The 15,390-nt window shown below is 40.1% G+C and overlaps 1 protein-coding gene across 2 annotated transcripts in view; it reads left to right on the top strand.

Moving 5' to 3' along the window:
* The first annotated feature begins 2,872 nt into the window (after positions 1-2,872).
* ERMP1 (endoplasmic reticulum metallopeptidase 1) overlaps positions 2,873-15,390 on the top strand; it is a 43,058-nt gene continuing 30,540 nt past the window's right edge. For both annotated transcript variants that reach the window (XM_057722235.1, XM_057722236.1), the window contains exons 1-4: positions 2,873-3,294; positions 4,646-4,947; positions 9,017-9,144; positions 9,897-10,002. In XM_057722235.1, the coding sequence (XP_057578218.1) occupies positions 2,948-3,294; positions 4,646-4,947; positions 9,017-9,144; positions 9,897-10,002 (883 nt within the window). In that variant the 5' untranslated portion in view covers positions 2,873-2,947. The remainder of the gene's footprint in view (positions 3,295-4,645; positions 4,948-9,016; positions 9,145-9,896; positions 10,003-15,390) is intronic.

Below are 15,390 nucleotides of genomic sequence, written 5' to 3' on the forward strand. Positions count from 1 at the left end.
GAAAGATAGAGAAAATGAAAAAGCAGAGGACTTTGTACCAGATGAAGGGACAGGATAAAACCCCAGAGAAACAACTAAATGAAGAGGAGATAGGCACCCTTCCAGAAAAAGAATTCAGAATAATGATGGTGAAGATGATCCAGGACTTTGAAAAAAGACTGGATGCAAAGATCGAAAAGTTTACCAAAGACCTAGAAGAATTAAAGAGCAAACAAACAGAGATATGCAACACAACTGAAGTGAAAATTACACTAGAAGGAACCAATAGCAGATTAACTAAGGCAGAAGGACGAATAAGTGACCTGGAAGACAGAATGGTGATCATCACTGATGCACCATAAAGAATAAAGAAAAAAGAATGAAAAGAACTGAAGACAGCCTAAGAGACCTCTGGGACAATGTTAAATGCACCAACATTCGCATTATAGAGGTCCCAGAAGGAGAAGAGAGAGAGAAAGGATCCGAGAAAATACTGGAAGAGATTATAGTTGAAAACTTCCCTAACATGGGAAAGGAAATAGCTACCCAAGTCCAGGGAGCACAGAGAGTCCCAGGCAGGATAAACCCAAGGAGAAACATGCCAAGGCATATAGTAGTCAAATTGACAAAAACTAAAGACAGAGAAAAGTTATTAAAAGCAACAAGGGATAAATAAATAAATAAAATTAAAAAAAAAAAAAAGCAACAAGGGAAAAACGACAAATAACACACAAGGGAACTCCCATAAGGTTAACAGCTGATTTCTCAGCAGAAACTCTGCAAGCCAGAAGAGAGTGGCATGATATATTTAAAGTGATGAAAGGGAAGAACCTACAACCAAGAATACTCTACCCAGCAAGGATCTCATTCAAATTCGATGGAGAAATCACAAGCTTTACAGACAAGCAACAGCTAAGAGAATTCAGCACCACCAAACCAGCCCTACAACAAATGCTAAAGGAACTTCTCTAAGTGGGAAACATAAGAGAAGAAAAGGACCTACAAAAGCAAAACAATTAAGAAAATGGTAATAGGAACATACATCTCAATAATTACCTTGAATGTAAATAGACTAAATGCATCAACCAAAAAACACAGACTGGCTGAATGGATACAAAAACAAGACCCATGTATATGCTGCCTACAAGAGACCCACTTCAGACTTAGGGACACATACAGACTGAAAGTGAGGGGATGGAAAAAGATATTCCATGCAAATGGAAATCAAAAGAAAGCTGGAGTAGCAATACTCATATCAGATAAAATAGACTTTAAAATAAAAAATGTTACAAGAGACAAGAAAGGACACTACATAAAGATCAGAGGATCAATCCAAGAAGAAGAGATAACCATTATAAATATATATGCACCCAATATAGGAGCACGTCAATACATAGGGCAAATGCTAACAACTATGAAAGAGGAAATCGACAGGAACACAATCATAGTGGGGGACTTTAACACCCCACTTACACCAATGGACAGATCATCCAGACAGAAAATTAATAAGGAAACACAAGCTTTAAATGACACAATAAATCAGCCTGATTTTATAGATATCTAGAGGACATTGCATCCAAAAACAGCAGATTACACATTCTTCTCAAGTGTGCATGGAACATTCTTCAGGATAGATCTCATTTTGGGTCATAAATCAAGTGTTGGTAAATTCAAGAAAATTGGAATCATATCAAGTATCTTTTCTGACCACAATGCTATGAGATTAGAAATCAATTACTGGAAAAAAACTGGAAAAAACACAAACACATGGAGGCTAAACAATATGCTACTAAATAACCAAGAGATCACTGAAGAAATCAAAGAGGAAATCAAAAAATACCTAGAGACAAGTGACAAAGAAAACACAATGATCCAAAACCTATGGGATGCAGCAAAGGCAGTTCTAAGAGGGAAGTTTATAGCAATACAATCCTACCTCATGAAACAAGAAAAATCCCAAATAATCTAAACTTACACCTAAAGAAACTAGAGAAAGAAGAGCAAACAAAACCCAAAGTTAGTAGACAAACTGGGACATTTGTAGAGATATGAATGGACCTAGAGACTGTCATACAGAGTGAAATGAGTCAAAGAGAAAAACAAATATTGTATATTAACACATATGTGGACTATAGAAAAACGGTACACATCAACCGGTTTGCAAGGCAGAAATAGAGACACAGATGTAGAGAACAAACATATGGACACCAAGTGGGGAAAGGGGGAGGGTTGGGGGGGGAATGAATTGGGAGATTTGGATACCAAATTGTACGCTCTAAATATATGCAGTTTATTGTTTGTTAACTGTATCTCAATAAAAGTTCTTAAAAAGCAAAAAAAAAAAAAAAAAAAAAAATGAGATGGTGTATTAAAGCATTTAGAATAGTGCTTGGCCCACGGCAGGTATTCAAAAAGAAAAAAACAGCTATTATTTTTCTTAGTCGGTTAAATGGAGACAGTGGTTATACCTCACATGGTTATGAAGACCTGTGATTAGATCACAGTATGTGGAAGCAGGCCTCCTTTGCGCAGTCCTGTTTCTAATATGAAGAGGCAGGAGCCTACTTTTTCCAGAGCCTGTTCTAATGTTCCTTGCGAAAGCTGGGCCATTGCCTTCTTCATGATACATAAATGATGAACCTCGTGCATTCTTTTAAAAGCAATCTCTCTTTTCTCACGCTTCTAGGTTGATGGTTGTTTTTCCATTTATTAATATCTGTCCCCAGGCAGGAAAGCCCTGCAAAAGAAAGTACACCAATCATGCCCAGCCGGGTGCTGGCCCTGCCGCGCAGCCCATAGACAATCTGCCCAAAGAACCTGGGTCGCGGTGCGGAAGGAGCGGCCAATCAGAAGAAGTTTGGCCCTCTGCAGTTTCCGTCCGCTCACTAGGAGGCGCTGCGGCCGCCGCGGCGGCTCCCGGGGCTGTCGCGGGCCGGGGCGGTTGGATAGGCGGCTGACACTCGTGGCCATGGAGTGGGGTTCCGAGTCGGGGGCCGTGAGGCGGCACCGCGTCGGAGGGGAGCGCCGGGACGGCCCGGGGGCCAAGCCGCAACTGGAGAGCGACGCCCTGGCGCAGGAGCCCCTGGCGGACGCGTGCGGCGGCGGCGGCGGCGGCGGCGGCAGCGCGGGGACGCGGAAGCGGAGCGGCGGCGCGAGCCGGGGTTCGGGGAGCGGGCTGTCCGAGGCGCGCGCGGCGCTGGGGCTGGCGCTCTACCTGCTCGCGCTGCGGGCCCTCGTGCAGCTCTCGCTGCAGCAGCTGGTGCTGCGCGGGGCCGCTGGTGGCCGCCGCGGAGAGTTCGACGCGCGCCGAGCCAGGTACCGCTGCTCCCGCCCGGCCCGCGCGTCCCTTTTCGCCCCGGGGCACAGCCACCTGTGTGCACCCGCCGCCGCCCGGCTGCACGTGGGGTGGGGTGGCCTTGCGCGCCTCTCCCCCCCCGGACCCCCAATTTTCGGGACATAGGGCTCGCGAGGCCCTCGGTGCAGCTCGTAGTGCAGGTGCGCGCGGCCAGGGCGGTTTGCACCGGCTTTTCTGCCCCTTTTTTGCCTCAGCTGAAGATGGTTGGTTATTAAGTCGTCGCCCATCTTCCGGAGCAACTTCCACTTTTTGCTAGCCCTCCTACTTTACAAATGAAAGGAAAGGCTGTGAGATTTGTGGTCCCAGTTCGGTTTTTCGGGGAGGGGTTGGAAGGGGATAATGCAGTGGTTTCAGTTTTTTTGCGGGGCGGAGAGGGGGGGAGTAGGTTACAGGTCTCAAAGCTGAGAGCTATGAGGCTCTCCCTGGAAGACTGCAAGTTCAAAATTTTACCATTTCAGACGTTCTCAGATTCCTGGAGCTTGTCCTTGGGTCCTTGGTGTGTAAGGTTTGGCTTTCTGTTTTTGTTTTTTTTTTAAATTAAAAACAAGAGACTCCTAAGTATGCTAGGAAACGTAAATTAAGTCAAAGGTATTGTAATCTTAGTGTGTCAGAGCTCAGAAAATCATAAGCTAGCAGAGTTTTTAACAGCCATTGTATTTTAGAAAACTTTTAAGTACAAAGTGCTGGAAGCTTATTTTCTTAAAGGCTCTCTGAAACAGACCTCCCCACCCCCTTTTTTTCCCCACTTGGAATGCAGTGAAAAGACAAAAAAACTTTTGTTTGTTTTATGGGTAGAGTAAGTTTTGGACTGAATTGAAGTTACTCGGCCTTGTGTGCACACTGGGAGGGCTGAGTCCATTCTTCAAAGTCAAAAGTTTTTTTAAGTTTATTAACCCCTTGACTTAAATGTCTTTGCTCATTGGTTTCTGCTGCTTAGAATCAGTAACCCAGAGTCGGTAACCTTCCACAGTGTGACACAGTGAAGTTGTATTCTCTTCTGTCTAGCCATCAGCAGTTACACATTTTGAGCAAAATCCCTGGTCTTTGTATTGATTTGTTACAGGGGTTGGAAGAAATTGGGAGTGGAGTAGGTGGAGAAAACTGAAGGGATGAACTCATGGAAGGCAAAATAAAATGATAGAATTTTGCAGGTGATTTTCACGTTACCTGAAGTACTAAAGGCAACCTTTTTTATGTGAGAAGTCAAAGAACTTGTTTTTTGGGAGGGAACATGCGGAGGAAAAGTTGCTCTGTGCTGTTAGTTTTAAGCCTAGCATGCCTTGTCATCATGATTCTTTTGGTTGCTTCTAGGGATTATCTTGAACACATAACATCCATTGGCCCCAGGACTACAGGAAGTCCAGAAAATGAAATTCTGACAGTGCGTTACCTTTTGGAACAGATTAAACTGATTGAAGTTCAAAGCAACAGCCTTCACAAGATTTCAGTAGATGTGCAACGGCCCACAGGCTCCTTTAGCATTGACTTCTTGGGAGGGTTTACAAGCTACTATGACAACATCACCAACGTTGTGGTAAAGCTGGAACCCAGAGATGGAGCCCAGCATGCCATCCTGGCTAACTGTCATTTTGACTCAGTGGCGAACTCACCAGGTATGTGCCTGTTTTTCAGTCATTTTGAGATCCTCACAGTCCAGAAAGTTTGTTCTGCTTGAGCAGTTGTGGGGCACCATTTTCTTAGACAAAGCTCTTTTTCATTGCGATGGAAGGCAGGATAATTAGAATAGTATCATTTAGTTTAAGATCTACCTTTCAGTATTCTCTCAAGTGCTTTATTTACTTAATTTTTATTTTTTTTAAAACTATTTATTGGCTGCATTGAGTCTGTTGCTGTGCATGGGCTTTCTCTAAGTTGTGGTGAGCGGGGGCTGCTCTTTGTTGCAGTGTGCGGGCTTCTCATTGCGGTGGCTTCTCCTGTTGTGGAGCACAGGCTCTAGGCGTGCAGGCTTCAGTAGTTGTGGCACTCAGGCTCAGCAGTTGTGGCACTCAGGCTCAGCAGTTGTGGCACACGGGCTTAGTTGCTCTGCTTAGTGGCATGTGGGATCTTCCCGGACCAGGGCTCGAACCCATGTCCCCTGCATTGGCAGGCAGATTCTTAACCACTGTGCCACCAGCGAAGTCCTATTTACTTGATTTTTAAACATTAATGCCAGCAGCCCAGCAACAAGGCATCGAGTGTTTCTGGCAGACCGAAATAGCCTTATCAGTGTTACCAGTGTGTATTCTTGAATCCTGGAGTTAGGTTCTGCCACTTCAAGTGTTTACTCACCTAGGTGTTGTGCTAGGTTTTGGAGATACAGGATAAAGAAACAGTCCTGGCCTTCAGTGGACTTGTGGTTTGGAGGCTCACTCTCCTAGCAGTTTCTGTCCACCTGTAAAGTGAGAATTTTGGTCCATTGGGGATGCCATACTGTTAGAGCACCTCATTAATCCATGAATCTTGCTGTGAAAATACTTTGGCAAAATAGAGTACTTGATGTTTAGGACAGTGCCTGACACAATAAGTATTTGTTGAATGAATATCTCCTAAATTGAACTTCAATTTTTTAAAGTAAAAATCCTCTGAAAAAAGGTTTTCAGTAGCTAGAGATTATAAATAGGGAAGAACAGAAAATAGTAGCATTTTACAATGAGATGGCATCTGGTTCAATCCCCTCATTTCACATAGGCATACACTAAGATGATCACCACTACTCTGAGACAGGGCCAGGACCTGGGTTTCCTGGCTAGTCAGTTCTTTTAGCTGTATTTGGAAGGAGGGAGAGTATTAGGATGTAGCTAATGTTCCCTTTAGAAACTACTTAACCTCTTCCCTCAGTTTCTGATCTGAAAAATGGAGATATAATAGTACTTTTCTAATGGCATTGCTTAGAGGATTAAATGAGGATTAAATACAAGTAAAATAGTAGAATAGCAACTGGCACGAAAAATCCTTTCTTTGCTATTAGTAGTTATTTAATATTAAGTACTTCCGGATTGCTTAAACTTAAACCAGACCCAATGCGAACATCTAGAGTTATACAAAGTGTAAAATAAAATTTATGTGCTTGATAAAATTATTTGTACTAGGACATCTTTAATTAGAAATCTTGCCGTTGCATTTAGAATGTAACATGCTTTTTCAAAAACCAGTATACACTCATCTCTTTTATAAAGTCAGAAATACCTTTGTGGGGAACTTAGTGGTCTTTTATGTCCATTTCAGAGTAGTAATAAAATAAGCACCACCCTATGCCCACTATTTTGATGCTTAAATTCTAGGAAGGGACAAATTAACACCAGGTTTTTTAAGGGCATTATATAACAAAGATGTGTATACAGGTATCAGAAATAAACAGTACCAAATGTTAGAAATCACATATATGGAGTCCAGTAATGAAAGGATGGCATTTTGTGGGTTACTGGAATCCGTTTTTAACTAAAATTTTGTAAGGATACCTATGCCAACAATCTCAGGGAAATTTGTCATTAATAAATTGTTAAAAATAGTTTTAAAAACATTCACCTAATTTTTTTTAGTGGGTGAACAAATTGAAGCGTGGTTATTTTTTAAGAGTACTTCTCAGCAAGGTATCTGGAACTTAGGAACTGATACCAATTAGGAGTAATGTTACCCACAGAAAGGACTTCACCATCTTCTTGGGGTTGTTGCATGGTTCCAGGTGGTTATTCTGAGGCCGACTTCAGTTTCAGGGTTGATTCTAAATGGAGAGGGATGTTGGCTAGGCATCCAGCCCTTATAGATACTCTCCTCCAACTTTCCTTCACTTTCTGTTTTGTTTTTTTTTTATTTTATTTATTTATTTATTACTTTTTGGGTGGGGTACACCAAGTTCAATCATCTGTTTTTATACACATATCCCCGTTTTCCCTCCCTCCCTCGACTCCCCCCCCCCTTCACTTTCTTAAAGATACCGGATCCTTCTCTAGGTTTGTTCTCAGACACCAGAGCCATTAAAATAAAGGAAGATAAAAGGACAATTTAACTTTTAATCAACCCTATAGAGATATATATCTTTCAATTTTAATTTCTCTTCCTTTGAATAAAGAAAAATTTTACTGCTTTTTATTTTAAAGTAACAGTCTCAAAGTTAAAAACCATTTGTTTCCTTTGGCTTTTTAAAGGTGGCACTCTTTAGTGATAGCTACATATACTTCCTGCTTGGTAGTAATTAAGTAATCATTACTTTGTTTCACTTTTATTAAAATATAGTCCAGTAATCAACTAGGGAGACAAGTGTGGCTAGTAAGTCGTTTCTTTTCAAGTAGGAATGGGTTCTGGAATTTAACAGCGCCAAAACAAGCATTTTAGCTGGCTTCAGAGCCTTCCTTAAGGCTGCAGAGAGAAGAAGGAAAAGCTAACATTGAATGCCTACCACATGCTAGGCAGTGTGCTTTACCTCGTAATCCTCATAACACATCTGTGAAGTAGATACCATTAACCTGCTCTCTAGTGCAGGAAATAGTAAAGGGGCAGAGCTAGAATTTACAGGGAAGTCTTTCTTCCTCTAAAACCCACACTAATCTCTGTAACTCCCTGCCTCCCACTGTGTAAACCCAGAAGTGCTGTTGCCTGGGTTATTATTGTGCGTATTTACTTTGATTATTCTTTAAACTTTTTATTATGGAAAATTTCAAATATATACAACAAGAGAATTGTTTAATGAGCCTGAGTGTACCTGTCACCCAGCTTCAACAATTCAATCTTGTTTCTTCTCTACTCACCCCCTCCACCCCCGACTTTGACTGTTTTAAAGGAAATCTCAGCTATATCAGTTCCTCTGTAAGTATTTTGGGCTGTATTGTTGAAAGATAAGGACTTTTTTCCTTTTTGGCATGCTCATAATACCATGAATTACCTCACTGAAAAACAAAAGTAATTCCTTAATATCATCAAATATCCAGTCAGTTCCTTTAATGACCTCTTATGGTACTTTGAAAAAAAAGTCTTGGCACTAAAGTCATCTTTGTAATCACCTTTAATTAATAGATACAGTTTCTGAATTAAGAGGTTAAGTGATTTGATGAGGTCCTCTGCTTTATCAGTGCTGGAACCAAGGATACTACTTAGGTCATTAGTCTCCTTTCCTGTATCTTATTAGATTAGGTGTCTTCTTTGTACTTTTTCATCACAGGACCCCTTTGGAGAAGCTTTAAAAAATGCTACACAATCCAGACTGACCCCTCTGTAAATGTGGAGTGATCTGCAGCTTTTATGATTTTGGCAGGAAAACTAGCAGGAAGGGAGTGGGTGGCATTTGGAGATGACATAGAAACTGTGAACACTAGAAGTGAGGATACTACAGAGGATGTGGAATAAGGATAAAGAATTTTAGAAGTTGCTTTGGGTGATGAGAATGCCAGTTTTCAATATTGCTTTAGGTCGCCTCTGGTTGATTATTCAACAGATACTAATTGAGCAACTATTGTGGGGCCAGTCACAGTTCTAGGTGATAAGAGTAAATCAGCAAGCAAACCATAGATTCCTGTCCTTCTGGAGTTTACTGCTGGTGGGTGTAATTATCACCGGATGATGACAGAGCTATGCTACTTGCAGCTATTGTGGTGCTTCCTTGATGAGAAAACTCCATTTCTTGCCATAATGGTTTGTATTGTAAAGGTTTTAAAATCTGAGAAGCAAATCTGTTTTTCTGATTTAAAGGTGCCAGCGATGATGCAGTTAGCTGTTCAGTGATGCTGGAAGTCCTTCGTGTCTTGTCAACATCTTCAGAAGCCCTACATCATGCTGTCATATTTCTCTTTAATGGTGCTGAGGAGAATGTCTTGCAAGTGAGATTTTGCCGTTTTAAGGTCTCGGCTTGAGTGATGATGATAAGAGAATAGTAATAGTAACAGCCAACACGTGCATTTTGATTATTCATTTGGGTCGTGTCATAAAATGACGTGCAAAAGAAATACTGTACTAGGCAGTACTTTAAAAAATCTGCAGCCACTTAGGTACACCTGTTTATTTTTTTATTTTTTTTTTTTTATTATTTTTTTGGGGGTACACCAAGTTCAATCGTCTGTTTTTATACACATATCCCCGTATTCCCTCCCTTGGTACACCTGTTTAATATTGAAAACTCACCTTAGAACAGATCATCTTGTCAGCATTTTATTAATAAAAGCGCTCTGTGATGGTATAATTACTAGCCTCAGGCTTTCTAGAGTTTCAGAGATGTCTTGAGGCAGGCACACGGCATGAATGCCCAGCTGTAGGGTAGTGCCTCCTCTTCTGTTTTGCACATTCTTTTGCACAGGCTCACACTTACTAAAGATGTTGTTTGGCTCCACTCACGGAAGTCAGGCTGCCTTCTATGATGAGTGACTTTCTACTGAGCAAACTGCACGTGACCATTAGGCAGAGAGAGAGAAACAGATGTCTTTAGATACTGCCTTTGAAAAAAATGATTGTTTTTTTTATTTTTCCTCTCATCAACATAAGATGTCCTGACTTTAAAAAAAAAAAAAAGCAAAATAAAGACTTTAATAATATAGGATGGTTTAACCAGTATCTGTTTTCTTTCCTTCTCATTCAGGCCAGTCATGGTTTTATTACCCAGCACCCTTGGGCCAGCTTGGTTCGTGCATTTATTAACCTGGAGGCAGCGGGTGTAGGAGGGAAAGAACTTGTATTCCAAACAGGTGTGTGAGGTTGTACATTGTATATTTTAATGCAATTTTTGTTTTTATGAAAGTGGAAATTTTTCGAATGTAATCTAATGAACATTCTTTTTAAAGCATGAGATAGTTTGTCTTTTTAAAGTTTTTAACGAAATAATATTAATTTTAATGTCATAAAAATCCAGTAATATGAATCAGAGTTCAAAGCTCAGACTTTTTTAGTTAGGGCATACTAAAATCTGATATTGGTAGTTTCATGCCATTTTCCTGCTCTGTTAGAAATTTGGGTAATGCATTTTAGCCAGAGATGTAGCATTTGCTAGAAGCTTAATAATGAGAAGTGTTTCAAGGCATGAGGTGGGCTAGGGGAAGTGAGTAAGGTGATACGGGAACTTGTTTTTTACTTTTAGCACCCTTCACAGACATGATTTTGTTTAAGTTATAAAGATATGCTAAGTGCTAAGTATGTCTTTGTAACCTAAACAGTACCACATTTTAATATTCTCCATCCAACTTATTTTAGACTTTTTCCACTCAGAATGAATGTATATTTTAACTTCAGCTAAACCTTTGAGAATCTCAAGGTTATGAGGTCAGAAGCAAGGTTCTCCCTTCTTTTCAACTCAAACCTTTCTGCTTACCCTTCATCTGAACAATGAGAAGAAGCTGGGATCTAATATCTGTAGGGGTAAGTGGATGCCACACTGTTATCCATTTCCCTCTAATTCTTGGATGTCAGTCAGAATAGGAGGAACCACCAGATCAGAAAGCAGCAAGAGAACATTCTGAAGCAAAGAGGACACACTGTGTCTTTTCTCTGGTGAAAATATCAGGGCCGCACGTGGACGGGAGTATGTCATTGTATATTTTCCCTCCTGGAAATGCACTATAATTTAAGTACCTCACATCCATGCTTTTTAATTTGCTATCACAGGACCTTGCCCCTGTACTTCTGTGACCCAGAGAAGAACCAATCTTAAAGTTTAGTCTGTGCCTTTCCTGAATGTTTTCTGTACATATATATATTAATGCATACATATTCTATGCTTATATTAATATACTTTTTGTACATATAATCCAGAGAGGTTAAAACACATTTACCTAACTCCTGGGTATATATCCAAAAAACAAAACCACTTAATTTGAGTAAGATACATGCACCGCAGTATTCCTAGCAGCATTATTTACAATTGCCAAGGTATGGAAGTAGCCTAAGTGTCCATCAGCAGATGAACGGATAGTGTGTGTGTGTGTGTTTGTTTGTGTGTGTACAATGGAATACTACTCAACCATAAAAAAGAATGAAATTTTGCTATTTGCAGCAATGCGAATGGACTTGGAGGGCATTATGCTAAGGGAAGTAAGTCAGGCAAAGACAAATACTGTATGATGTAACTTATATGTGGAATCTAGCAAAACACACCAAAATAGTGAATATAACAGAAAAGAAGCAGACTCACAGATACAGAGAACAAACAAGTGGTTACCAGTTTGGGGGGAGGGGCCCTCTAGGGGTAGAGGGAAGTAAGAGATACAAACTGTTGGGTGTACGATAGGCTCAAGGATGTGCTGTACAACGTGGGGAATATAGCCAATATTTTGTAATAACTCTAAGTGGAAAGTAACCTTTACAAATTGTGTTCAAGACAAATAGATCCAAGTCATTGCGTTTATTTATTTACATTTATTGAGTACTCACTTTTGCTAGGTCTGATTTACAGTCTGTGCTCTTCTTACTAAATGCAGACCAGTCATAGATAAAAATTCTCGTTTACATTTTAGATATAATTGCTTTCTGTGGAAGGATATAAACAGACTGTTAATAATAGTCGCTGCCGGATGGTGGGCGCTGCTGGCAGAGCTGTGGTGGGCGTAACTAGCCTGGAGGGTGGGCCAGAGTGTGAAAAGCCAGTTGGAATTCTCCACTGCTTCATACACTTAAAGCCAGCATTGCCAGGACAGCTTTACTTATACTCTTTATAGTTTTCCGTATTGTTTAAATTTTTGCATTTCATATGATTTCTTTAATAATAAAAACAGGCTTGTTACTAGTTAGCAATATATATACAATATAAATGTTTTACTCGTTCTAAAATAAAATCCCCATATTTCAAAATTAATTTTTTTTTCTGGAGGGGCATCCTACAAAAGATTCGTAAGGAATGTTTTCCCCCCTTTCTTTGAGTCTTCGTATGCTGTTTTCCCGTTAGGTTTTTGGTAACATTCTGTGGCTAAACTGTACCTGAGAACTTTTTGGGTACTTTCCAGTGGTCTGATACCTTCGCCAGTGTCTCTCTCACTTTCAGATGCCCTTCCTCAAAAGACTAGCTCTCTTGTGGGGATTGCTTTCAGAAAGCTAGTTAGTGTTGCTTCCGTGCCTGAAGAGGGAGGATGAGGCCTCCCGGGTCTGGAGTCCTGGGGAACGCTGCCAGACCACCCTGTCCTCAGCTTCTGCAGCAGGTGCCTTTATCCTGCGCAGTAGCGCTTGTCCTGCCCTGGCAATGTTTCACTTATCACAGTTTGTACCCTCTAGTGCTCTCTTGTCACTTCAGAGAGACATTCACTTGGGGAGTTTTTAGGGACTAGAATAATCATTACTACCTAATTTTTAGAAAGGGCCAGAGTGCATGAAAGAATGGCTTGATTTATCAGGCTAATGATTTATATATCATGAGTCAAGAAGGCTTAATTTAATAATTTTGTAGGTGTTGTAAAATCCATTGTTTAAAACTTTAAACTGATGAAATCAGTAACACATGTTCCTTGTTAAAAATATAGATGCTACCAACCTTGAGTAGAAGAAAGCCCATAAACAAAGGGATCAACAAAATCCTTTTTCTCTATTGTGAAAAATATCCATGACCCTGTAATCTTACTACCCAGAGCAAACCAGTGTTATAATTTACTCTCTGTCCTTCTGAAATTTTTCTCTATTCATATATATATGAATATATAAAGAGTGTATATGCATATATATGAAAATATGTTATATATAATCTTGTAAAAATGGGATCATACTTGATCTATTTTATAACCCGCTTGAGAACCATTCTTTTTTGTTTTTAATTACAACTTTATTGAGATATAATCCAAATACCCTACAGTTTACCCATTTAAAATGTTAAATTCAGTAGTTTTTAGATATATTCACAGAGTTGTGCAGTCATCACTCTAGTCAATTTTAGAATCTTTTCATCACCTCAAAGAGATACCCCATTCTCATGAGTGGTGTGGCTTTTTTCACTTCTTATCCTATTTTTTGAGGTTCATCCATGTTGTAGCATGTATCAGTACTTCGTTCTTTTTCATTTAAAAAAATATTTTTTTTTTTTGGCCGTGTCTCATGGCTTGCGGGGATCTTAGTTCCCCAGCCAGGAACTGAACCTGTGTCCTTGGCAGCGAAAGCTCGAAGTCCTAACCACTGAACCACCAGGGACTCCCCAAGTACCTCATTCTTTTTTATGGCTAGGTGATATTCCATTGTATGGGAATTCTGCATTTCATTGATCCATTCATCAGCTGATGGATAACTGTAAGGTGAAAATATTTCTGTATCTGCCTCGCCACCTTTCTCTGTGAGATAATTAAGAGAAGAGCTTTCTGGGGGAGGCAGAATAGTGGTTAAGAGCACAGGCTCTGTAGTCTGCTGACCCAAGTTCAAATCTCAGCTGTAGCATTGCAGCCTTGGACAAGTCCCACATAACTGCTCGATGCTTCAGCTGCTCATCGGTAACATTGGGATAGTATAGGATTAATAACCACTGAGTAAACTCCCAAGTCTGTAATTTCTTGTTTAAGAGCTGCCTTTGCCTTGTTTACATCATGAAGAGTATCTTACTCAGGAGCTCATCTGCCTTCCCCATCCCCGTCTCCCTAGTCTTCCCTTTTCCACCAACGCTTGACCTGCAGGCCTCAGCGGACAATCAGGGAGAGGCTGGAGTAGGGCTGGAGCACTGCTGTGCAGCAGTGCCATCTGTAAGGGGTCAAAGGCCAGGTACTGTCTATTTAAAACCCTTTCCTACTGATGGATCTTATGTTTTTCTCAAATATTTTTTATGGCACAGTGCATAAAATGAACTTAAACTTTTATCTTTAGGTGTCTTTATTTCATCTTTTATTGTACACTAAGGAAAGTGCACAGCTCTGAGTGCTCAGCTTAATGAATTTTTACAGACTGAATACGTCAGGTAACTAGAACCCAGATCAAGATTGAGAGTATTGTGGGTACTCCAGAAGCCTCCCCTGTGTCCCTTCTCAGTCATTCTTCCCTCAAGATTACCCTATTCTAACCTGTGTCTTGATAGATTTAATCATGCTTTTGTTTGAACTTTCTGTAAATTGACTCATACACTGTGTTTTATGTGTGTGTGTGTGTGTGTGTGTATGGCTTATTTTCACTCAGTATTATGTCTGTAAGATTCCTCAGTGTTGTGTCTAGTTCATTCTTTTTCATTGCTGAATAATATTTAATTGACAAGGATATCCATTCTACTAGTGACGTTAGATTGTTTCTAGGCTTTGGCTCTTATGAATGGTCTTACGAACATTCTTACGAGTGTCTTTAGTACACGTTTGTGTATGCACGTTTCTGAGTGGAGCTCCTGAGTCATACGGTGTGCGTATGTTCAGCTTTGGTAGATACTTTTGGTAGATAAATGTCACACTTGGATGCAAAAATCTTAAATAAAGTATTAGCAAACTGAATCCAGCAATGTATGTGTATTTATGTGTATGTGTATACGTGTACATATATGTGTATGTACATACAAAAAAGATAATGCTTTCTAACCAAGTTGAGGTTATTTCAGGAATACAAGATTTTTTAAATTTCAGGTGTACAACATAGTGGCTCAATATTTATATATATTACAAAATTATCATCAATAAGTCTAGTTAACATCCATCACCATACAGTTGCAGTTTTTTTTCTTATGCTGCGAACATTTAAGACCTGTTCTCTTAGCAACTTTCAAGTATACAATACAGTATTATTGACTTTAGTCACCATGCTGTACATACATTACATCGCCATGACATTTATTTTATAACTGGAAGTTTGTACCTTTTGACCACCTTCTCTCGTTTCACCTGTCTCCCATCCCCTCCATCTCTGGCAACCACCAGTCTGTTTTCTGTATCTATGACGTCTGTTCTTTTTTTTTTTGGTCAAGATTCCACATATAAGTGAGATCGTGTGGTGTTTGTCTTTCTCTGTCTGACTTATTTCACTTAGGAGAGGCTGAATAATATTCCATTGTGTGTGTGTGTGTACATATACACACATACACATTTTCTTTATCCATTCATCCACTGATGACACTTAGGTTGCTTCCATGTCTTGGCTATTGTAAATAATGCTGCAGTGAACATGGGGCTGCAGATATCTTTTTGAGTTAGTTTTTGGATTTT

Source organism: Hippopotamus amphibius, chromosome 2 (genome assembly GCF_030028045.1).
Source record: "Hippopotamus amphibius kiboko isolate mHipAmp2 chromosome 2, mHipAmp2.hap2, whole genome shotgun sequence".
NCBI classification, from domain to species: Eukaryota; Metazoa; Chordata; class Mammalia; order Artiodactyla; family Hippopotamidae; genus Hippopotamus; species Hippopotamus amphibius.